Here is a 24,650-nt window from a genome sequence, read left to right on the forward strand (position 1 = left end):
AAATACGGCTCTGGGGCCATTCAAGTATTACGTACGCAAATTTTCAGCCATTTTTGACCCCCCGCCCCCTGTCAGCAGCTTAGAATATTTCATATCTTCAAAAAGGGGTGGTTGATGACATAAGCAACCTTCAACCTCCCCCCCCCTCCTTGTCATCAAAAGTAGGCAAATCCGAAACCCCTCTCCCCTCAATGCTGACGTAATACTTGAATGACCCCTCTGCAAATGATATATCGTGCTTTTAAGACAGACCTTTCTGATATATTTGTTGAGAAAACTTTAAGATAGAGCTTAGGGACAGTGATACCAGAACAAGAATGTACTCTATCGCCCTTTGTGATAGAGTACATTCTTATTTGATGTCATCGAGTAATTTTACTGAATGTCAAATGATGAATTCAAATTCTGATTCTTAGTAGTCCGATCTCTGTACAACAAAAACGGCTTAAAAATAATTTTTTAAATAAAAGTTACCTCGTTATATTTTCTATTTATAAAGTGTCAGCAACGATGACTCATCAACAAGAGCTGAAATGTGAATTGAGTTATCTGGCAAAATTCCATACCTCGGAGCCATACTATCATATGTGGTTCCGAGGTACAGAATTAAGAACAGTATAATGATTTGACTCTTGCCTCCTGCAGCGGGAGTCTTCTTTAGGTGTGGCACATGAGGCTTTGCATCCGGATGGCATTTAAGCTTGAGCCGGCCCTAGTGGAGGCCATGCTTCTATTATTTCTAAAATAACATTGATTTTTAGATTGTTTGTCTCGGTAGTTTTCATGTCTAGCATTTCTGAAGAAAAAAAGAAAGAATTGAATGTAGAAAAATTTAGGTGTGTTAATTAGCATGTTAATGGCTCATTGCTGCCAACATAAAATATTAAACAGAGGTATAAGCTCAACAAATACAAAAGATGCATTAAAGGGGGAAAAAACGACAAGTCATATCACTTGCAATTTCTTACCTCTCTGCTTTGATAAGAGAATTATTGTTGTGTCCCAAGTAACTTTCCTAGTGCTGCACTTGAAACATTCTGGAATTTTCAAGTAATATTATTTCAGCAGGAATTCATCTTTCTGCTACCGTGACTTTTGCAACATCTCTGGCCAGTGCATCTGCTGATCTATGACACAAAGGGCTCCTTACACATTCTTTCTTTTATGTCATTCTGATGCTTTTGATAGAAATATTTTGACTGCCTTACCAAAGATTAAAATCTAAAAAAAACCAACAAAAATCATGCATTTCAAAAACACAGAACAGCCAGAACTGGGGTGGGGAGGGCAAAGGGGAAAACAAATTCAAAGGGGCAGCAAATTTTTGGTGGAAACAAAAACACAGGTGTAAAATCATATATCAAATTCTAAAGTGGCGGGAGCAGAAAAATCACATTTGGTCCTCTCCCCCACAAAAATCGCAGTTAACCCTCACAGTGACAATCCCGAGATTGATCTGCTTTATTTCGGTCATCCCAAAATATCTCAATTTCTTAACAGCTTTTATTTCTAATGTGACAGTTGCAATGCCGACCAGGAAAATTTGAAAAACTACTTAAAGGGTTAAGGCCTGGCATAACTTCACTCTTCACTTATTTTAAAGTTATTTGACTCACTGACAGTTTGTTTGATTGTGGGGTGAACAAAAAATATTTTTGTCTCCTGGAGAGTAACAAAAAATATGCCAATTGCAATAACAGCTTTATAATATTCGAATACTGCATTCTCCTGCACACCAGGAAACAGTAACTGATACCAGCATGCAGAGAATATTCATATTTTCCACCATGCTTGGCAAATTTTAGTGACCAATTCCTGATATAGCATCTGTTCTCAACAGAATTACAAAAATTACCTGTATAATTCAAAAGTGACCTTTCTTCAGTATCGGAAAGCGTCAAACAATGTACAGAATTTAGTATCTGCATTTCGTATTAAAGGTTGATAATTGAAGTAGATCAATATGTAAATGTTAAATTTTCATTATCACTATCAAATTCTTCAATGTTTCCTATAGTGGGAAAACCATTACTTTATTCCAATTAGCTCATTTGTTCAATATAAATTGATATCAGTCTTTTGAATATATCACGTTATCCTCATTGAACCTTGGTTTAAAACACATGCCGGGAATGGAGACTCCAACATTCAAAAAACTTCCCCGATTTGCCTGGAATGACAGTTAAAATACTGGGAATACTGTTATTTTGATAGCAGTAACAGAGTCGTCTTAACGCACGGGACTACCCCAGTGTGTGTGTGGGATCATAGCGCTCCTTCTTGGTGCCCCAGGGCTGACATTTTCTTGGAAGGCCCCCTAGGCCTTAAAAGGGAAAATATTATGCAAAATAAATGTACATTATTTGTGAGGCCAACTTTTGGCTCAAGGCCCCCTGGTCTCACCAAACCCACTGCCCCTGTAGGACTGGGGTCCTGGAGAGCGGCATGAATGTGACATTTGGTTTAAATTTGACAGTAAACAAGGTTATTGCTGGGCAACAATTTCTAGCCAGATGGAGGAAAAATTGTTTGCATGGAGGGCCGTCACAAGTGTTCGATAAATTAATTTTTGGTCAGCTTGGGGAGGGGCAAGGCCAGGGCTCAACTAGATACTTTGTCAACCGGGGCAAGCAGGCATTTTAGCACGCCAATGTAGAAATAGTTAGAGGGTGAATTTGGAACCCCTTTCCTGGTCCGAGCTCCCGGGGCACTCGACCAGCTCCCCCATCCCTGGGCACGTCCCCCTACACTGTGTACGCCCCTGGCTAGCAAATTTAATGAGTCGTGTAATGATTTCCCGGATTTAACGAATTTTTTTTACGTAGCTTTCAGTCAGATGATTGCGAAGAATATTTTGTGTCGCATACTTTTACATTCTGAATGCACTAACAGTAGCCGATGTTGGCAGTTTATTTTGGTCATTGAACGACATATTTACAAAAAAAATAAATCCTCAATTAAAAAAAACCGCAAAAAGTGAGGGAAAAGTGGCGGATAGATCAGCGTATATGAACAAAATGAAATTTTGACGCCAACCATGCACTGCCAGTTTTTTCACCAAATTGCTTTCAGCCGGCAACCTATTCATTTTTGTTGCATCATCAACAGCCAATCGTTGATCAACAGGGTTGATAGAGGCAGTAATAATCCGATGCGGTGCTCGTGGTAATAAAAGTAATGAATCAAGTAGAGCGCATGCTCAAAAAAATGCGAGCAAATAGTGGTATCGCCATCGCGCATGCGTGGAGCTGATGATCAAAAGTAGTGTTTCTGTGACTATATGCTATATTGTTTTACCTCAAATTTTGCCAACACCACTTATAGAACAAGGCCTCCGCACAAAGCTCATGACGTCACTGAAGAAGGCCATTCACCTATTGCCATTGGATATAGCAGGTCAACGCATGCGATATATTTCCTTTTTTTTTGCAGTATATCCAATGGCAATAGGGGAAATGGCCTTCATTGATGTCACAAGCTTCGTGCCGAGGCCTTTTCTATAGGTGGTGTTGGCTTTGCACCCCCCCACCCCCACCACCCTAGTTCTGTTCCTTTTCTCCAACAGTGGTTCATGTACTGTAGAAAAAATATTTAGGTCGGATAAACCATGGTTTTTAAATAGGGGACATTCAGGTATTATATCAGCATCAGTGGAGGTTTGGAATTTGCTGACTTGATGATGGCGGGGGTTCGACTTGGCACATCACGCCAAATGATTCTATCATTTTGTAGGAGGACAAGCCACGCGTGAAAGCTCAGTCACTAACAATCTATTCTTGATGCACAATTGTTTTACCAAAAAGAATTGAATAAAACTTTCCTGATGTGACATGATGTAGCAAAGTCTCATCTCATGGTTAGAGGACTGTTCTTTTTTCCATTTCCTTTTATGTGACTTCTGTTTCATACTTGAAAAATATTATAGCATATATCCTTTAAGTACTTTTTCTATTCAAGAATGCTTCCTCTTTTGATAAGCAGAACCTTGAATGACAAAGGTCTTACTGTAATTTTTTTAGTGTTTAATTTCAAAGTTGATTGTAATTTTTATTTTTTGGTGATGCTGCCAAGTTTTGATACTTAATGTTTTGCCAGAAATTGTTTCCACCTGTTGAACCTCTTGCTTTGATATTTCAGGCATGGTGACACTTTGTGTGCAGTGTTCAAAAGTTCGCATTTAGATCCCTTGTCGGATCCTCCACCAGCTTCAAACTTGAATTATGTTCCTCAAGTGGCAAGGAGCTCATTCAGTGGCTCCAATTCATTCACTAGTTCAGCCCCTTCTGCCTCATCTGTCGAAGAAGACTAAGTTGATGTGTTCCTTTATGTGCAAGATGGATACATCCAAAGAGATAGGGACCCAAAGCTGTGAGTATAGCTAAATTACTGACATATTTTTTGCTTGAATAAGAAATATATTTTAGCCCGCTTATATAACAAAATCAGGTACTACAAAGTATCAGTTATAACGAATTTTCATTTATGAATATATTTGTTATAACTAGATTGTTTGCAAGAATTAAGTTTTTTTTCACTGGATTAAGTTCCATAAAAATCAAAAGATGTTCAAAATATGAAGAAGTACTGTATTATTCCAAGAACTTGCTACAGATGTGATTTGTAGACATTGCCATCTAGCTATAACATGACAATCTTTAGCTATAGATAGTGCTGGTTCTGTTCATTTCCAGAACCGCTCAAATGAAGAGAGGTACACATAACCACATTTTCGTTTATGCCAGAGTTTCTCAGTCTTGGTATATCCCAGGACCATTAAAATATTAGTAACCAGGGGTCTGTCCAGCCAGATTTTGGGTCTGGAAAATGGACCCTTCACAAAATAAAAGTTAATGAAACCATTTATTTGGAATTTCATTTCTTTTGTGATAGATTAATTAGATTACTTCGCTTCCTACAAAAGTACTTACTTTTCACAAAATAAATGATACTTTCCACTAAAATAAGAAAAATTTTCCCAGAAGCAGGCTCCTACGAAAAAAGTCTAGACAGACTCCTGGTAACAATTGGATGGACCACTTACAGCCATGATTCTGAAACTTTTGTCATCTTCAGCTCTGTTGTTTCAGTCAACGTTTACTTGGCTCCCCAGAATATTATAAGTACTGAACAGGTACACATCAATATTGACAGCTTGCTTGTCTTAATGTCCCTAGTCTGGCGGTACCTCTAGAACAGGGGTGCATAACCCCCCAGCCCGCGGGCGAAATGCAGCCCACCCAGGGGCTCCATCTGGCCTGCTAAATATACCATCATAATCAAGATCATTTTGCTAAAATTTTGTGGTTTTCTAAAAGTCTAAAAGTATTTTTATGAGACCAGATATATAACATATTCAAATATTTTTCTCGTACAGATTTCAACATGGATCTCATGGGAAATGTGTTCACTGTGTTCCTGTTGAGGTGAGATGAATTTCTATGTCTGATATTTTATTGTAGTAGCATTTCTCTCTCTGCAGATTCAAGTATTTACCATCTTGCTGTATCAGTTTTCAAAATATGAAGACTGATGCAGCACCAGTATAACACAAAACAAGCATGAATTTTGACAACATAAATGCTTTAGGGACCACACATATACTCAGAACACATATTCCAGCATGTACTGATTTGTGAGGAATTGTAGTAGTATGACTGATATTTTTTTTATGCTGTCATGCTCACAAGTGGATACAGGACCTGCGACAGATGAAGGGGGCGAACCACAGAGGGCATGTGTATAGTGAAGGGGGGTTCATCTTCACCACCTTTCCTATGCTATCTATACACATTTTTCAGCGAACGAGGATAGGGCGATTGCCCCGTTTGTTTCCCCCCTCCTTGTATCTGCTTATTGCCATGCTTCACTGATTTGATATAGGTGATTAGAATAAAAACAAATAACCATGCAATCTTTTTTTGTGTTTGCAGCCATATAATGAGGGATATTTAAAAGAGCACAACATATAGCATTTGTCGTTCCATTCATATCTTTGGAAGTTGACTGGAGGTGCTGATAAGTAAGTTTTTTTTATACAAGGAAACTTATAAGGATGGCTTGTAATTAATTTAAAGGTGAGGGTTATTTAAGGTAAAATAATTTTTAATTACTTGGGAATACATGAAAAGTTTCTTTGGATTATAATGTTTTTGAACTTGTAGGTTACAAAGGCTGGTTGAAAAAGAAAAAGACCGATTTACTACTCACAAACTACATTAGTTGGAACCTAGCTTGGTGGTCTTATTTTAAGTGTTTCCCCTCCCTTGATGATTTGCATGCACTTAGCTCACAGTGTTTGTCATACAACATAATGCTGTTGTTGTTGCAACATACAGCTGTTGATGACATTGGTGGTGGGTCCAGCCACTTTAACCCCCACCCCATAGTAATTTTCATGATCCCAAAAATGTATGAATATACAGGGTGTACATAAATGAATATCCCAACTTTGCAGGGCTATTGAAAGAAAACTAAACGAAGTACAAACTTGTTCATTGGAAATCAAAAATAACAGTTGAAAGTTAAAATTTGACACAGTTATAAGTGTTCAATGTGAGCCCCTTTAGTAACACGGAGGATATCGGGGAGGTACGATTCCCACACTCTTTTCAGCATGTCTGGCATGGTGGTTTGAAAGGCTGCAGATATGCGTGTCTTAAGTTCTAAGTTCGTTAGCGTCATTTGGTAGCTGTGGAACAAGCACCTGAAATTTTGATGCAGCTCCAGAAAAAAATCTCACGGAGTGATGTCTGTGCTGTGAGGCCATTGATGAAGAGCAATAGGGGTGCTCGGCAACCAATTCGCCATTCTGCCGATTTGTCATTTAAAAACCCATGAACAACTAAGTGCCAATGGGGTGGTGCACCATCCTGCTGTAGAATGAAATCACCTGATTCTTCTAACTGTGGCGAGAAATGAATCACTTACGTTAAACTTGCAGCATTCAATCTGATGGCCTCGTGTCACCATCTATCCCAATCTTCATGAACTTTCAACTGTTATTTTTGATTTCCGATGAACAAGTTTGTACTTTGTTTAGTTTTCTTTCAATAGCCCTGCAAAGTTGGGATATTTATTTATGTACACCCCATATAATGCAATGTTCGCCATCCCTTACCCTGTCAGACCTGCCAACACGGATTTGGTGGGAGACTCCGGATTTTTCATCCATCTTCCCGCTGTCCAGATTTGTTAAAATTTCTCTGGATTTTTGCAGAAAATTAGATTTTACACGAGCTTTTACGTAGTCGTCACGTCAATGACTGCTGTCATCATTAGGGGAAAAAACCCATAGAGGACAGCCGTGGTCATTCCCATCAAGCAGCCGTAAAAAAAGTCTTGTTGACCGCATTTAAGCAAATGGCAAAGACGTGACTTTGTTTACGTAGCGTTTTTATCGGCAATCATTTATCAGGGGCATGACCTTGGTTGCTGAAATTCCTGTATAATCGTTATTGTATTCCGTTAACAGCCGTGCGGTAAACACAAGTTTTTTCGTTAGCAGCTTTGTATTAAGAAATTTTTTAATTGTTTCTCTCCTCCGATTAAATATGTCTTCAGAAAGAAAATATATAAAACTAAGCTATATAAAGGTAAATATAAAGTTTTTAAGAGTTCATAAATCCAAGATTATCAATCACTGATAGTATCCATGAAAGTAAACTTATGTTTTACGAACAGCATATGTCGATGTGATTTCTATATTCGGCTCGGGGGGGGGGGGGGCAATGAAACTTTTTCTTAATTGATGAAAAAAAAAATTTTTTTTAATTTTTTTTTATCGAGTTTATGAGTGCCGGAGGGGTGGGGTACCCCCCTTCGGGAGAATCTCCAGATTTCTGGATTCTAAAAGTCAGCACGTCTGCCCTGTGTAAAATTCTTTGTTTTTAAATTGTATGTATACATAAGGCGTCAAACAATCCTGGTTCTCCCTCCAATGTTTCCTTCGCATCATCTTGCTTGTCCAGTGATAAGCAAAATCACTTGGCCAGCAGCTTCAATTTCATTCATTGGGGGGGGGGGGGAAATAACCTAAGTTATACAGAGCCAAAGGCGTACACGAAGAGGTAATGGTGGGGGCATGTGCCTATGAGGTGCCAAAACAATCAAAAATTGAAAATATTCTGGGAAAAAAATTAATATATGAAAATAGAATACCTTTGTACGTTATCTTAATTTCTGTTGATTTAAAATCTTTTTGAAGGTTGGTAACTCTTAATTTTTTAGGAAGTGATTTCATGTGCCCTCTTCCAATTCAAATGTCAAACCTGCGTAGGTTCCTGTATGAAGCATAAGCATGTCTGTATGGTAGGGACGTTATATATAAAATAATGTGTTAGGCAACAGCATAAAGGCATGTAGTAATTTCTAACGTTATTCGTCAGTGATGAAAACTTCTCACAAAAGCAGATAATTTTTTTTGTGAAAACATAATTTTATGTAGTATCCAGTTTTTATTCAACAGAAAAAATGTTTGAACTATAACTAAAATGTTCTTGCCTGTGGTGTCTTTGGTATCATGCAGATTTATTTTATAAATCTGACACTGGTGTGGTGGTGCTTTTTAGTTGAATTTTCTTTTTTTTTTAATCTAACTAAAAAATTCTTAAAATTTCCATATATGATCTGTTTTATTTGTAGAGGAAAATTTGTGGCATTAAAAAATGTCAGTTGCAAAATACAAGATGGCTGTAAAGAACATCTCCCATGGCCAAAAGGTATCTGCACAAAATGCCAGCCCAGTGCTGTCACTCTGAACAGACAGGTGAGGAAGATTTCACATTATAAAGCAGTAGTTTGGGTCATAAACTTTAATTTTATGAAGGAGGATACATAATTTTTGGAGGATGGTGTAAGCAGTCTGCAAAATTTTTTCACGTATGCAGGGGACCATCTAGCCGAAATTCTGGGCTGTTTTCCGGACCCTTCACGAAATACAAATTAGCAAAATCATAAATTTAGCATTCATTTCTTTTGTGATAAAATAATCAGATTGTTTAGCTTTCCACAAAATTACTTACTTTCACAAAATGAATGACCATTTTCACAAAAACAGAACTCTTAAAAAAAAAGTGGTCAGATCCTTATATGTTGAGTACCTAATTCATCAAAGCGTTTTGATGTAATGCCACAGTGTTATATTGCTTTTAGTGAAGAAGTAAGAAATGATTATTTATGTAAGAGACATTACAACAGTATATCCTTCAGAAAACTCTCTTAAAGGTACTTTGATGAAACATAAAAACTCCTTTTCAAAGATGTACATGTCTTTGAAGACATGAAAGCAGATTTCAAACCCGTGAAGACTATTGAAAACCATATCAGTTTACATATTTCTTATTCATTATAGCCTTACAGGCACGTTGACAATGTCGTGTTCGAGAATCCATATCTGGTAGAGAGGTTTCTTAACTACTGGCGCCGTACTGGTAATCAGCGAATAGGTTTCCTCTATGGCAGATACGAGCACCATAAAGATGTTCCTCTTGGAATTAAAGCTACAGCGGAAGTTATATACGAACCTCCACAAGTAAGTAAACTTAATATACAGTTTAGCATAGTTTGCATCTTCAATCCTGATTTTTTTTTTAAATACTTTGTATAGATGTATGAATATGCAATTTATATTGCTATCAAAAGTTTTTCTGTTTTTTCGTAATTTATTACAGTAAAATCTCTTTAATGGCGAAACTGAAAGAGCCAAAGAAATTGCAGTGAACTTCGCTCAAGTTCCCTTTTAACATGTTTAGGAAGTCTCATTTCTCGATTCCCAATTCTATTTCTCGTATCAAAATATTTCTCATTTAAGAAGTACTCATTTCAGTTTATGAGAGCACTATTGTTGGGAGAATAAAGGTCAGTGGCTGTACAGGAAATAGTATGATACCCTTACTATATTTCCTGTAAAATCATAATTTAAAAAAAAAAAAGTTTTTTTAAATTTGAATTAACTGACTGCTTATTAACTAAATAAATCTTGTTAATCATTAAGAATATATTTTTTCACCTAATCACTCAAATTTAATTCAGTAATTAATGAATGAACTTGCAAACAAACTAACTAACTACAGGCAAGAAATGTGAGCACCAGAAATTGATGTTTATTTAACACGAAAGGCTGTTAAGCCTGAGATCCTGAGTTAACTTGGATAATCGATCTCTGGATGGATTTCTCTTATAGAGTGCTTATATTTTCATAAGCCTCCTCCCCTTTTAAAGTAAATCCCTTGTAGAAATAAATTACTTTTTGGGTGAGGTAATACACATGAGAACAACATAATTTTGGGATCATTTACATTGTAGTTTCTCGCGTATTAAATCCCTGGTGGCAACTGTATCAAATATGGTGCATGTTCTGCATGTATTTCAAACATATTAACAAGATTGTTTCTTGTACAATTGATGAGTGCATTTAATGTGTTTCCGACTTGCATTATGTCGCTTAATAATTTACATATTTTTTATTCTTTCACAGATTTAATGAATTTTGGTAAAAACGAGCAATTTTTAGATTTTTTCACTTTTTGTAATAAAATTAGAATTCATATTAAAATTATGCAACAGTATTTATGTTGGTACAACATCATCTTAACTTATAATAGGGCAAAAGAGAGAGAGAGAGTGTGTGTGAGAGAGAGAGAGAGTTTATTCAAAAACTAATTTCTTTTTCGAGATCAGGGGAACCCTAATGTCCCATTGTAATGCATTGCAAACGCGTTTATTACAGTTGTATCTGAGTTTAGCTCCCTATATCTTTCAGCATTTTTTTCATATGCACAAAATGTAGAAATAATAGAACAGCTATCTTTCTGCACTGTATTTAGGGATTAGGTGCAAGTCTATATTTACCAGATCCATATAAAGATCCATTTAAATTTACTATTTAAATCAATGATTTTTGAAAAAAAAAATCAAGTGATTTTAAATTGTGGTTATAATTATGATTTATGTAAATCCTGTACCCTGAATATAGTCAAATAAATTCATGCATGAATTTGTAGATTATTGTACATCAACAAACACAAAGATATCTCCTGAAAATAAGCCCTAATGTATTTTTTGGAGCAAAAATTAAGACATTGTTCTTATTTTTGGAAAAACATTATTAAATTCTCTTCTTAAATACTATTTGCATGAAATTTATATCAAAGATTTATGCATCATACATCATTTATACCTGCAGTGTTGAACATAATTTCAATTTAAGGCAACAAAAATTTTGTTTTGAACTTGATTGTCATTGACTCTCACAGGATGCATCCAGGGATTTATTATGTCTGTTGCCCGATGAAAGAAGCGACTTGGTTGATAGCATTGCTAAGAAGCTTGGCTTGGTTAAGGTGGGTTGGATATTTACAGATCTTATTGCAGAGGATGTGCAGATAGGAACTGTCAAAGATTTACGGAATGCTGTAAGTATTTTAATGATTTCATATAAGTTAGCTTTGATCACTAATCAATTATTTTTTTAATGCTATGTTTGTAACGAAATCTTGAACTGGGAAGTTCTGTATTCACAACACCGTTGCTAAAAAGAAACAATTTTTTTGTAGTTAGTAACTTCAGATTTTGAGTAACATGAAAATATCTCAGATTTTGGTCTTTCTTTTTCCAGTCATCATATTTTCTGAGTGCTCAAGAATGCATAATGGCGAGTCATTTTCAAAATGAGCATCCAAACAAGTGCAGATTATCCCCGGATAGGTATTTTGGCTTAAAATTTGTCACAATTAGTGTCACAGGTTTGTGTTTATCCTCTTTCAAACATTTCTACTTTTCAAAACATTTTTTTTTAGCGTTATACTTATTATCATTGATTGTTTTTGCTTTTGATCTTTTGACAAATGTTATTTCATCGAAAAAATTTACCAAATCAATTGCTGGTGAAATATTTTTTACATTTCTACAGTTTAGCTCAAAAATGTTTTTTGTTGAATTAATTTTAACCCACCTTTGGGCATAACTGATCTAAGGCTTGAATTAAACTATAAAAGTTATTTAATAAAACTTCAGAAATGTAACCAATAAGCACATCGGTTTCATCCGAGTGAATATAACTAATAAAATAGGCTTATTGGTTATTTTTTCACGTTTAGTAAAAGGGCTTTATCAAACTTTTATAGTGTAATCCCGGCCTAAAAGGCATAGCCTTCACGCATTTTCCTCTTCTCTCCTAGAAAGCACTGGCATCAGCGCTATCGAGTAGCTGTCTCTTATCTATTCAGGTTTGAGTGCCTAACAGTCAGTTTGCTCAAAACTTTATTGAACAGGGGTGATAACCAAAGTGATCTGCTACTCTCATTGCTCCTGATTATGCACCATTTTGAAATTTAAGTATTTAACCCTCTAGTGTACGGGTTGGGTCTATGAGGCCCATGCACATGTATTTCTATCATTTACTGACAAGTGACTGGAACAATTTTCTTGCATAACGTGGGAAAAAATTCATTTATAGTTATTGGGACTTGGGATAATGCTATTAAATTTTTTTTTTGCACATTCTGAAAACATTTAACCAAAATTAATATTTTGTCCTTGTAAGTTATTTTTATCAAGCTGCAGGACTATATAGGAGGGTAGAAGGTGTTCTCCCCCTGTTGACAAACATTTCTGTACTTAATGTCATTATCAGTCCATAGTTTTCGCTGTGATCCATGTGCAGAAGTGGGATTATTTTGCAATGGTTTCCCTATAATGAAGGCAACTGTATGACAAAAAAAAAAGAAGTAATTTCTTCCAGTTCTTGATTAGTTTCTTTCACATGGCCGGATTTAAATTTCTTTTTCTGAGAGTTTCTCAAGGGATCTATTTTATCTATCTATCTGAAACGTATTGTGTACATTAAAAAAAAATATCGTAATTTTGTGATATACATTACACAATTTCACTCTAATGCCTCACGTGGATGATTAATAAAAATGCAAAATATTAGCTTATGGGAAAAAAAGAGGTCCTGTTTTAAGATAGAATAAGAAAAATTGAATGATTGAACATTTTGGAACAAATTATGTGGGAAAGAAAAACAGGACAACTGTTTTACCAATACCGGTATCCTGATGGAGGAGTTTATAGAATAATGATCATGCGAGTTTCACTAAAATAAAATATTCATTAGAATAAAATTGATAAACATAACATAATTTGAAGATGGCTGTTGCGCATGTTCTTTCCGCGGTGACAGCAAGCGGAAGTGTGTGTATATGGGAAGTTTCTCGCGTAGCAAGCTTACATCTTGCCAAACATCTGTGGCTTGGCGGCATATGCTACACCTGTTTGCTGTATGTCCTATTCAAGCAAACTGGGTCTATGGTCACTGTACTTGTGAACAGGATTTTTTCAGATACAGTTATCATTCAATTATTGTTATCAGAAACTCCAAGTCCCTACGTGATCACATTACGTGGCATAGACTGTATTTTGTTGTCTTTTTTTTTTTTTGTAACACAAGAGCATGTCAGTTTCATAATTTATGCAACATACTGGTACAGAATATTGTGATATATATTCTTGATAAAATAAAGAATTGTCCATAAAACTGAAATGCTTTATTTTTTCATGTACATGGTTATGGATAATTAATTCTTCCTTGTACCTAATCCATTTTTGTGAATACTGTGTAATAATGTTTCTCATTCAAATTACAGGCGATATGGATAACCATGTTCATATGGAGGGCTATCAGGTATCAAATCAGTGTATGGCTCTTGTGCGAGACAAATGCTTGGTTCCAACACTAGATGCTCCACAACTTGGTTATGTCAAAGAATCTACAAATGAGCAGTATGTTCCTGATGTATTTTAGAAGGTAATTAATACAGTTTTCTTGACCAACTAATTTTTTTAAGTAGGAATGACAGTTTAGTCTAAAACACGGTAGGACATCTCTCTTAACTGGCCTTTCTTTTTAAAAGATGTTTTCCTAAACCAGCATTTAAAAAATCCAGTTCATTACTTGATGTTGCGAGTGATCTTTGTTGCATGTGTGCACTGCAATTCATGATATGTTATTCCTTATTGGCTCTATAAAACATGACTTCAAATTCTATTTTTTGGACCAGTTACTAGCACCTGAGTGGCATGGTGGTAAGATGCTCGTCTACCATCGTGAAGGTTGCTATCACGGTCCAGGGTTTGAATCCGAGGGAGGATATAGATAAGATATTTTCCCTAACAAACTTGAAGTGACCACCGATAGACAGAGCCTTCATTTCCAACCCATCTCATTAATGGCAGTAAATTGCAATATAGCGATATGGCCAGAATTGGTGTTTCGTGAAGTAGTTACTCCCAAACTGCAGGGTGTGGTTCTGCAACAACATTAACACATACTTATCTCTTACATTATAGGTATTTTCTTTTTATAATAATTTGAATTATTTTTTTATTTTAATAATCTAGTCACATCATAACTGTTAGGTAGACCATCTACATAGGTTATCCAGAAAGTTACGACCGATTGTGCAGCATATGATGTCTTCATCATTCAAGATTGTCCATTTTCTGTAACTATTCTCTTTAATCTTCTGTGAGTATTGCTCACAAAAATTTATTTTTGCAGATTTCGTGCTAATTTAAAATGAACTCTGATTAAAAATCCCACCAACTGTGAAGTGTAGGTTAGTTATCCATAGTTGTGTCCCTACGCCAGGTAGATTGACGAGATCAGAAAAGTGGCTGGAGGCAACTGGATGGCTAAAGCATCAGACAGTGAAATGGAAAAATGTAGAGGAGACCTTCATCCAGCAGTGGAATGAAAATGGTTGATGATGATGAGGAATGCAGTAGAACTTCTCTTTCTGAGCATATTTCATTCCATAAACATGCTCGCAATTCCAAACACTTGTACATCAAAGCAAATATTCCCTGTGAAAATCATGGAAACTCAAATGATTCACTCCACATGTCAGCTGTGATTCCTTTCAGTGATAATGTTTGTTTAGATGATTTGTTTGTTTTAGGTTTTTTTCATTATACTGTATATTATTGTATTATATCTTTACTTCATATTTCATATCAAAACAGGGTTCACACATCCTTACAAACTCCTAACTTTTCATTTCCCTCTGGAAGGGCCCTTATAACTCCTTACTTTTTGCAGCCACGCCTGAAAAAGTCCTTTTTTTTTTTCTCTGAAGGATTGATCTTTCTTAGAATAGGCATTCCCCATGGTGATGAATAGCATTGCCTAGGAAAATAAGAGGAAGCTTCCCCTGAATATAAAGAGGAAGAAAAGAGAAAAAAAAAACGCTCTCTCCCTTTGTAATAGGAAATGTGAAAGCAGGGGATGGGATTGGAACATCCAATGGTGGTGCATACCTGCCAACTGTTACGATTTTGTCGTATTTAGTAAATTAATACGATTATACGCTTTTGCTTCTAAAAATATTATTGTTTACCGAATCGCTAGTTTTGACGTGTTTTCCTGCCTATGTCGCAAACTGGTCAGCGTTGGAAATCGATGGTCTGTAGAACGACATCACTCCGCTGAACCAGTAGCCAAAAATTCCCCCATGCCCAGTGGTGAGAAAAGTTTTTTTAAGTTTTTACTTATGCGGCAAAACGATGTCTCGAACCTCCTATATTACGAAGTATACTGAGTGCAGACCTCGCAGCTTTCCTATTTTTCCTACTATTTTCCTACTTTCGCCGCAATCGTCTTTTTTTTTACTGCAATTCTCTCCTACTATTCCTATTTTATCCCTCCTTCCCATTTGCTTACAGCCAATATCTCACTACGAAAATTCCGAGAAACCGCAAAATGTCTCTGCTTTCCGCAGTTTTATTCACATTACAACTCGCTACTGAAAAAGAAGAAAGTAAAAAAAATTTCAGTTCCACTGGAGTAAGGGACGACGACAAGCGTATCTTTTCACCGCCGCGCCTTAAAGTGCTAAAAACTGAAGTCCAGTGGGGAAAGCGAATCTGTTTCGCAGATTGGTTGCCGTAAATAAAAAGGCAAAAAAAAAGAGGAGCAGGCTCTATCCACACACAAGAGATTCTATGAGAGACAATGGGTTTATCTCTCCCGGGATCCCGTAACGAGCATTCATCCCTGAAGCCAGGTTTTCCTAGGAGTAGGCTTTTTGCGCCGCGTGAAGCTAACTGGATCATTTCGTGTCGGCGGAAATGAGTTACATAATGACGTTACGCATTAGCGATTTCCAAGCGTGGCGCATCGGCTCAGGACGGCTATATAGTATATGACCCTGGCGTCATATACTCTATCGGCTGCATGCTCCGGTTTAAAGGGAAGAGACACAACACGAAAATGAAGGGAAGATCGCTGTGAAACGCGCGGCACACAACGCTTAACTCCTCCAGAAGCAGTCTGCCAATCACGCCCGACGTAAAGTGCTGTCGTGAGCCGTATTGTGCTTTGTAGGAAAACAGTCTTACTGCTTTTCATATTGATGAAGAGACGGTGTGTCGCGCTGGGTGATTCACGTTGTGCGCGGCATAGAAAACCTGCTAGTAAACCCGGCTTTTAAAAGAGACTGCCCAAGCCACGTCTTGTTTTACAGGAGGGGAGGATCAGCCGCTATAGCTGAACCCACTTTTTTTAACCTTCAGAAAATAACTTTCGGATATCTTTATGTTAGGGGTCATTCAAGTATTACGTCAGCATGGATGGGGGATTTTCGATTTGCTGACTTGATGAGGGGGGGGGGGTTGGATTATTCTTACGTCAAATCAACCACCCTTTATAAAAAATATGAAATATTCTTAATGGTGTCTTACTCAGTGCGCGAAAAACTAGTAAAACTTTTCACTAGTTTGTGGGCACCCGAACTAACATTCTCCCTATTGAGTCCCCTACAGAGCCACTCTAGTGATCTTCAAATACTTAGCGGATCCAAATGCTCTGGAGCTCTGCCGCGCGTCATATAAGTGATCCGTGATTATGCCGCAGATCACTTAAGTAATCTGGAAATGTGCCGCGGATAACTTGAGTGACGTAGAACCGCACTGGTGGCAGGACCAATGCTCTAAAACTTTGTCGCATGTCACTCAAGGGATCGCTTAATGTGCCACAGATCGCTTAAATGGTCTGGAATTGTGCCACGAGTCACTTAAGCGATCTGTAAATGTGTCACTTGGTTCATTGTTACAAAAATAGATTTAGGGACAGGCCACATCATAACGCCATGGCCACATTTGGTCCGCACAGACCGAATGTTTACCGCGGGTCAAGGGTTACCAAGGGCTTAGAGAGGTAGGATCGCAATGAATTTCTTGAGCAATTTTGGGTTCTTAGCCTTCAAATATTATTGAAATTAACAAAAATTGATTATAATAACATTCAAAGATATTTTGTTTCGATATTGTAAAAAATATTTTTACAATTCTTTTAAAAAATATTTTGTGGATTAAAAAAATAAATTTTTGATCATCTGGGGGGAAGCCCCCAATTCAGATTCAGATTCCACCAATAAGCGTTAGGAGGAAGGGAGCAGAGCGCTGACAGGGGAGGGGGAGAGTTTTCCTGACTTTTTCTGACGAGGAGTGAGTCAAAAATTACTGAAAATTTGCTGACATAATACTTGAACAGCCCCTTATTTTAAAGCATACATGTGCTCAACACATGGCCTAAATGTGGCCTGCCTCAAGTGGCTCGTGGCAAATTCTTACTTCAATTGAGCGGCCCGCAGCACATTCCCAGATTGTTTGAGTGAGTGATTTCCGGGGGGAGGGGGGGGGGCTTTTTTTCTTTCTTTCAAACCAAGCACAACTCAGGTCTATTACCATCTATGGGCAATTTACTATCTAGGAAGTTGTGCTGGAAGTGTGTGTGTGTGCCTAGAGTTGCTGCAAATATAAATAATTTTGTAAGAAAAATCTTTGTTGGCTGTGGTTTTTATTTTGAATAATTGGAGGGGGAATGAATATCACTTTTAGAATTTTTATAATTTATGTGATGCTGTTATGAGTTATATTTTTGACTAATGCTTGAAGGTTTTAGAACACTTTGGTGACGGCAGAAAGCATGTATGTGGATTGATTATTTTATGAATTCTTATGATGCTGGGTAACAAATCAAAACTTGTAATTTTTGAACCACTTCTACATCTATATTTTTGAGAAGAGGGAAAGTTTGTTTGCAAATTAAAAATAAATTTGCATATGTGCCCCGCCCCTTTTTTGCTGTAAAAGTTGTAAGTTATGAAGTTTGCCATGACTCCTTAAAAAGTCCTTAAAAACTCCTTACATTTCATTTTGAAAATTTTGTATGCAAAAGCTTGAGTATTTTTTAAATGGTAGAAAGGGCATTACTTTCGAATTCTTGCTTGCATTGACTTGCAACAGGAAGATGAGAGAGTCTTTCATGGGCTTATGCTATAAATGGGGGGAACGGGACGTAACTATTGACAGTTTTCATATATATTTTTAAATTTGACCTTTTATGAATTAAAATATTGACAAAAAAGTCTGGTTCTGAACTCATTAAGATGGCCTTACACTGAATTGAGAGAAAAATGAACAGTTTTGTAGTTGTGATCACATGGCATTAGTCAGACAAAGCGAATATGCTAAGCTGCTCATAAGAGTTGAAGGATTTTGACTTGAAATATCGTACAATAATCTTACTTATCCTAATTTATATCTATAACATGACATTATTTATACCTTACAGGACAAAGATGGCTATGGGCATGAGATTTCCCGTCTAGCAAGGCCGCTTCCCATTGAATATTTGCTTGTTGATGTTCCTGCCTTCACACCAGTTGAACCACAGTTCGCATTTTATGCAGACTCGAATATACAGCCTTTTCCGGTTGAGAACAGATTGATTGATGAACAAGTGCAAGTAAGTAATATGTGGATTTTTTGAAAATTCCTTTCCTCTGCTTTTTTGTTATCATTTAATAAATAAAAAATTGCTGATATTTATGGGCTCTTGGTAATTTAATTTTTTTATTCAAAATTTTATTTCATTATTTTGAAGGTTTTGATTTTATGCTGAATTCTTTGATAGTTAGAGATTTACACTTTATTGTTATATAAACTGAAGAGCCAAAAAAGCTGGTACAGGCATGCGTATGCAAATAAAGAGATATGGAACCAATCGGAGTACGCGCTGCGGTCGGCAACGCCTATATAACACAACAAGTGTCTGGCATAGTTGTTAGATCGGTTACTGCTGCTACAATGGCAGGTTATCGAGATTTAAGTGAGTTTGAATGTGGTGTTATAGTCGGCGCACGAGAGATGGGACATAGCATCTCAGAGGTAACGATGAAATTTGGATTTTCACGTACGACCATTTCACGAGTGTACCGTGTATATCAGGAATCCGGTAAAAATTAAATCTATGACATCGCTGTGGCCGGAAAAAGATCATGCAAGAACGGGACCAACGATGACTGATGAGAATCATTAAACGTGACAGACATGCAACCCTTCCACAAATTGCTGCAGATTTCTATGCTGGGTTATCAACAAGTGTCAGCGTGCGAACCATTCAACGAAACATAATCGATATGGGCTTTCGATATGGCCCACTCGTGTACCCTTGATGACTGCACGACACAAAGCTTTACGCCTCACCTGGGCCCGACAACACCGTGTTGAGGACTGGAAACACGTTGCCTGGTCTGACGAGTCTCGGTTCCAATTGCTTCGAGCTGATGGACGTGTACGGGTATGGAGACAACCTCATGAATCCATGGACCCTACATGTCAACAGGGGACTGTTCAAGCAGGTGGAGGCTCTGTGATGGTATGGGGCATGTGCAGTTGGCGTGATATGGGACCCCTGATACGTCTAGATACAACTCTGACAGGTGACAGGTACGTAAGCATCCTGTCTGATCACCTGCACCCATTCATGTCCATTGTGCATTCCGACGGACTTGGGCAATTTCAGCAGGACAATGCACTACCCCACACGTCCAGAATTGTTACAAAGTGGCTCCAAGAACACTCTTCTGACTTTAGACACTTCCGCTGGCCACCTAAATCCCCAGACATGAACATTATTGAACATATCTGGGATGCCTTGCAACGTGCTGTTCAGAAGAGATCTCCACCCCCTCTTACTCCTACGGATTTATGGTGTCAATTACCTCCAGCATTACTTCAGACATTAGTCGAGTCCATGCCACGTCATGTTGCAGCACTTCTGCGGGCTCGCGGGGCCCTACACAATATTAGGCAGGTGTACCAGTTTTTTTGGCTCTTCAGTGTATTTGTTAATACAGTTAGACCTTATTAATTATTAATGGGTCACCTGGATCACGTGTCACTCCACTTTTTGGATCACTTTTCCTCATTCCTGTGGCCGCCTTATTTAACTCCTGATAATGCGTCTTCACACTCTGCTTAAGGGGTCACTTTTATGCAAGTACCCTTTATAAATTTTCATGCAAAATTTATATAAAGGGTACTTCCAAATCTTATTTTATGTTATCTTATTTTGTATGTGTGTGTTTTTTACACCATAAATTTATAACATGGTGGCACGCCAAAAGTCTTTCCTGCCTTTAGGCCCAAATCTAAGATAAGAGAAAGTACAACATGGTCTTATGTTTTTCTAAAATAGTGAACTAAGCATACTCTAATAATTAGTGTGAAAATCATGAAAATAATTTCATTGTTTAAGGATAATATTTTGATCGGTATTGCAACCCAGAAAAGGCAGTTTCCAAAACAGAAAGCCAGAAATGATTTCAATCATTAAAAAATGAATACAAAAGCTTATTAATTAAGAATCTTAAAAGAATGAGGGCAAATCGTTTTTTGTACTCCTTTTGTGTGTTTTTTTATTAACTTGTATAGTAATTTTAATTATTCCTGGCCTAATAAGTTTATTTTTTAATTTCTTTCAATAAATTTGATGGCCTTGAACTATTATTTTATTATTAGAGCAGTTTTTGGCATGAAACTGAAAAAAAATTGACTGCAATCAAAAGGACCTTACCTTAGGCTTTGCAAAATTTCTCATGATTTTGGAATGGGGAGAAAAATTAAGATAAAGTAGTATGAATTAATATAATTGAATTGAATCTATAAATTTCCAAAGTTGAGCTCGTTTGACTAATGCAGACCTGCCAATTCTCCCAATTTAGGCGGGAGACTCCGGATTTTTCATCCTTCCTCCCGCTCTCCGGATTTGTTAAAATTTCTCTAGATTTTGGCAAAAAATTAGATTTTACGCAAGCTTTCACGTGGTCGTGGCGTCAATGATTACTATCATCATTAGGTAAAACACCCATAGAGGACAGCGTAGTCATTTCCATCAAGCAGCCTTAAAAAAAGTCTCTGTGACCGCATTTAAGCAACTAGTAAAGACGCGACTTCGTTTTCGTAGCGTTTATCAGCAATCATTTATCAGGGGCATGACCTTAGTTGCCGAAATCCCTGTATAATCGTTATTATATTCCATTAACAGCCATGCTGTAAACACGTTTTTTCGTCTGCAGCTTTGTAATTTGAATTTTTTAAAATTGTTTCTTCGCTTCCGATTAAACATCTTCAGAAAGAAAATATAAAACTTTAAGCTATATAAAGCTTTTAAGAGTTCGTATACCCAAAATTATCAATCACTGATAGCATCCATGAAAGGAAACACTTATACTTTATGAACAGTATGTAGATGTGATTTCTCTGCATGGAAAGACCGACATGGAATTATATTCTGCTCAGGGGCAATGCAGAACCTGCTTTGGGGGGGGGGGGGTATGTAACTTTTTATTTAAAAAAATATTTTTTTTTTCGAAAACTTTTTTTATGAATTTTTTTTTTGATTGAGTCTATGAGTGCAGGCCCCCCCCCCCCCCCACTCAGGAGAATCTCCGGATTTCTAGATTTCAGAAGTTGGCACGTCTGTATATAGGAAATTGGAGCGATTTTTGACTTACCTGTTATCTTTCGGAAAACTACATATAGATTGCCGTTCTTATGTTCATTTTACCAACGTCATACCTGCAATAAAATTTTGGATACCGAGACATATATCTAATAAATATAACCCCTCAAGCTGTGCAGAGAATTTTATTTGGTTCTAAAAAGCACCTTTTTGATAATTTTAGAGATTAGCCTAAAAAAAACCATTAACAAGCGACCTAACCTAGCGTCCCCACATGAGTAAACGAAATGGCATCTGGGTGAGAAAAGATGGCTTCTCACTCAATGCTAGCAGCCAATCTCAGGCCAGTGTAACATGACAGCCTCCGAGTCAAGTTTTTAATACTAAATCTTAATATCAAATGAGAATTCTTACCTTCAGACCCCTGGGACCGCTTAACTACCGGAAACCACAGAAGGTCTTGCTAGCGTTCCGGTATGGGCTAGTTTGTCCGCTTAGTCTTTCTGCTGGAGGGTGGGGTCTTCCAGTCACTAGACAAGACTGCATGTCATGCTGCTAATGTCTCATCAAAATTAATCAGTCGTCTATATTGTTTTAATTTATGATTCCTTAATACTGTAGGTTCCTCCCGACAGAGGTGTCACCTGGTCTCATTGGTCAAACTCTGGCAAGTTCAACTATGGCAATGCCGCCTCAAACTGAACTTGCTTGTATCACATTTTGCACGCCTCCCTTTTGGAAAATGCTTAAATATGGTTTATTCAAGTCGAATCTCAATTTCGGGTTTCTGGCATCACTGACGACAAAACGAAATTTCACAACGTCATCACTGTATTGGATAACAGTGTATTGCTTTCCGTTAGTGACATTGTTCGCAACCCTCCAGACGAAGGTACTTATGAAACGTTGAAAGGTCGTATAATCAACCAATATGCCGAATCCGAAAATTCTCGATTACGCTCTCTCCTTCAGGACTTCCAGCTTGGTGATAAGAAATCTTCTCAGCTATTGCAGCAAATGAAGGATCTAGCTCAAGATCATGTTTTGAGATTGTTGTTTTTACATCGACTGCCGGTCAACATGCAGCAAATCTTGTCGGCCAGCAAGGATTAACTGACAGAGTTGGCATTAGTGGCTGACAAAATTGCCTAAGTCACCGATTTTTCACCAGTTATCGCTGCTGCTTCTACCAACACAGTCATTCAAAACCTCGAAAAGAAACTGGAAGCTCTTACCGAACAAATTGAGTTCTTGTCGTGAGGGCCTTCACTGACAAACTTTCAGCACCGAAGTAGTTCAAACTCAAGAAACAGAAACAGTTCACAAAACAGTGTTTCCCCCGAATGTCTCTGTTGGTATCATAGATGTTTTACTGCAAAGGCTCGCAAGTGCATCAGCCCCTGTAATTTTTTGGGAAACGTGCAGGCTCATCAGAACCAGCGGCATCTGATGTTAGCCACTTCAACTGCCGCTTATTCATTCCGGATCGTAACACTGGGTTGCATTTCCTGGGTATTGTTCGCCCATCTTCAAGTCCTTGGGCAATTCCCATTCATCTCGTGAAGAAAAAAATATCGGTCCTGTCGTGTCTGTGGTGACTTCCGTAGACTCAACGCTGTTACAATACCAGACCTTTATCCACTGCCACACATCCAAGATTTTGGCATGGAGCTCAGTGGAAAGAAAATTTCTCCAAACTGGACCTTGTGAGAGCGTACAATCAAATTCCTGTCAACGAAAAGTATGTTCAAAAAACAGCTTTCATCACTCCATTAGGACTCTTCGAATATATTCGCATGACCTACGGTTTAAGAAATGCGGGCCAGAATTTCCAACAAGTTAAGATGAAGTTGTTCGTGGTCTCAATTGCTATGTTTACTTTGATGACATTCTAGTGGCTAGCGAAGACGAAACCACACATCTGCAGGACTTGCGTAAAATTTGTGAACGTCTCAACAAGTATCGCATTATTCTCAACGTCAGTAATTGTGTGTTTGGCCAAACCGAATTGCCGTTCCTTGGTTACCTCATATCTTCGATAGGTATATCACAATTACCTGATGAGGTTAGTGCTATCACCGAGTATCCAAAGCCTACCACTGTGTACGATTTGAGGTGCTTCTTGGCTCTCATAAATTTTTACCATAGGTTTTTGGACCAAGCAGCCGAAAAGCAATCTGCACTCCACGACCTGGTGAAAAGTAAGAAGAAAAAAGGACAAGACTCCTATTGCTTGGACTCCTGCAACTGAAAAGGATTTTCAGACTTGTAAGGACATGATTGCTAATTCTGCAATGTTGGCTTACCCTAAGCAAGATGCCGAACTGGTTCTTATGACCGATGCCTCAGACACAAGTCTTGGAGCGGTGCTGAATCAAAAGCACTCCACTTCAGTTGAGCCCATTGCTTTCTTCTCTCGCAAGTTTACTGCAACGGAAAAGAACTACAGTGTTTATGACCGAGAATTGCTGGGAATCTATTCTGCTGTTTAACACTTGTCATTTCTTGGAGGGCAGGCAGTTCACCATATTCTGTGACCATAAGCCTCTGACCTATGCCTTCTGCCAGAAGACAGACAAGTGCTCTCCCAGGCAGCTATGACAACTTGAATACATATCCTAATTTTCCACTAACATACAGCACATTTCTGGTGAGCAAAACAGTATTGCTGATGCATTTTCTCACATGGTAGTCATAAACGTAAAGTGTTTGTAATTTGTGTTAATTGCATTTTTAATTGGGTTGCTGTATTTTTGAAACATATGACAACCATATTTTTATGAGCATCTTTTTATCAGCCACCTCGTTGGGCATTTTGCCTGTTGTGGCGTTGTATTTGTATTTG

General features: G+C 37.6%; 1 protein-coding gene across 1 annotated transcript in view; it reads left to right on the forward strand.

Annotated features, from left to right (window-relative positions):
- The window catches only part of LOC149072540 (nuclear protein localization protein 4 homolog), a 28,953-nt gene extending 8,239 nt beyond the window's left edge, over positions 1 to 20,714 (forward strand). The window contains exons 2-11 of the mRNA XM_089246105.1: positions 4,138 to 4,368; positions 5,375 to 5,423; positions 5,931 to 6,019; positions 8,641 to 8,764; positions 9,350 to 9,529; positions 11,253 to 11,411; positions 11,615 to 11,741; positions 13,644 to 13,804; positions 18,632 to 18,805; positions 18,944 to 20,714. Of these exons, the coding sequence (XP_089102231.1) occupies positions 11,648 to 11,741; positions 13,644 to 13,801 (252 nt within the window). The 5' untranslated portion in view covers positions 4,138 to 4,368; positions 5,375 to 5,423; positions 5,931 to 6,019; ... (2 more) ...; positions 11,253 to 11,411; positions 11,615 to 11,647 and the 3' untranslated portion in view covers positions 13,802 to 13,804; positions 18,632 to 18,805; positions 18,944 to 20,714. The remainder of the gene's footprint in view (positions 1 to 4,137; positions 4,369 to 5,374; positions 5,424 to 5,930; positions 6,020 to 8,640; positions 8,765 to 9,349; positions 9,530 to 11,252; positions 11,412 to 11,614; positions 11,742 to 13,643; positions 13,805 to 18,631; positions 18,806 to 18,943) is intronic.
- Positions 20,715 to 24,650: the final 3,936 nt, after the last annotated feature.

The sequence above is a fragment of the Pholcus phalangioides genome, unplaced genomic scaffold (assembly GCF_987345545.1).
Source record: "Pholcus phalangioides strain wild (caught in Gottingen) unplaced genomic scaffold, Ppha-v1.0 ptg000017l_1, whole genome shotgun sequence".
Lineage (NCBI taxonomy): Eukaryota > Metazoa > Arthropoda > Arachnida > Araneae > Pholcidae > Pholcus > Pholcus phalangioides.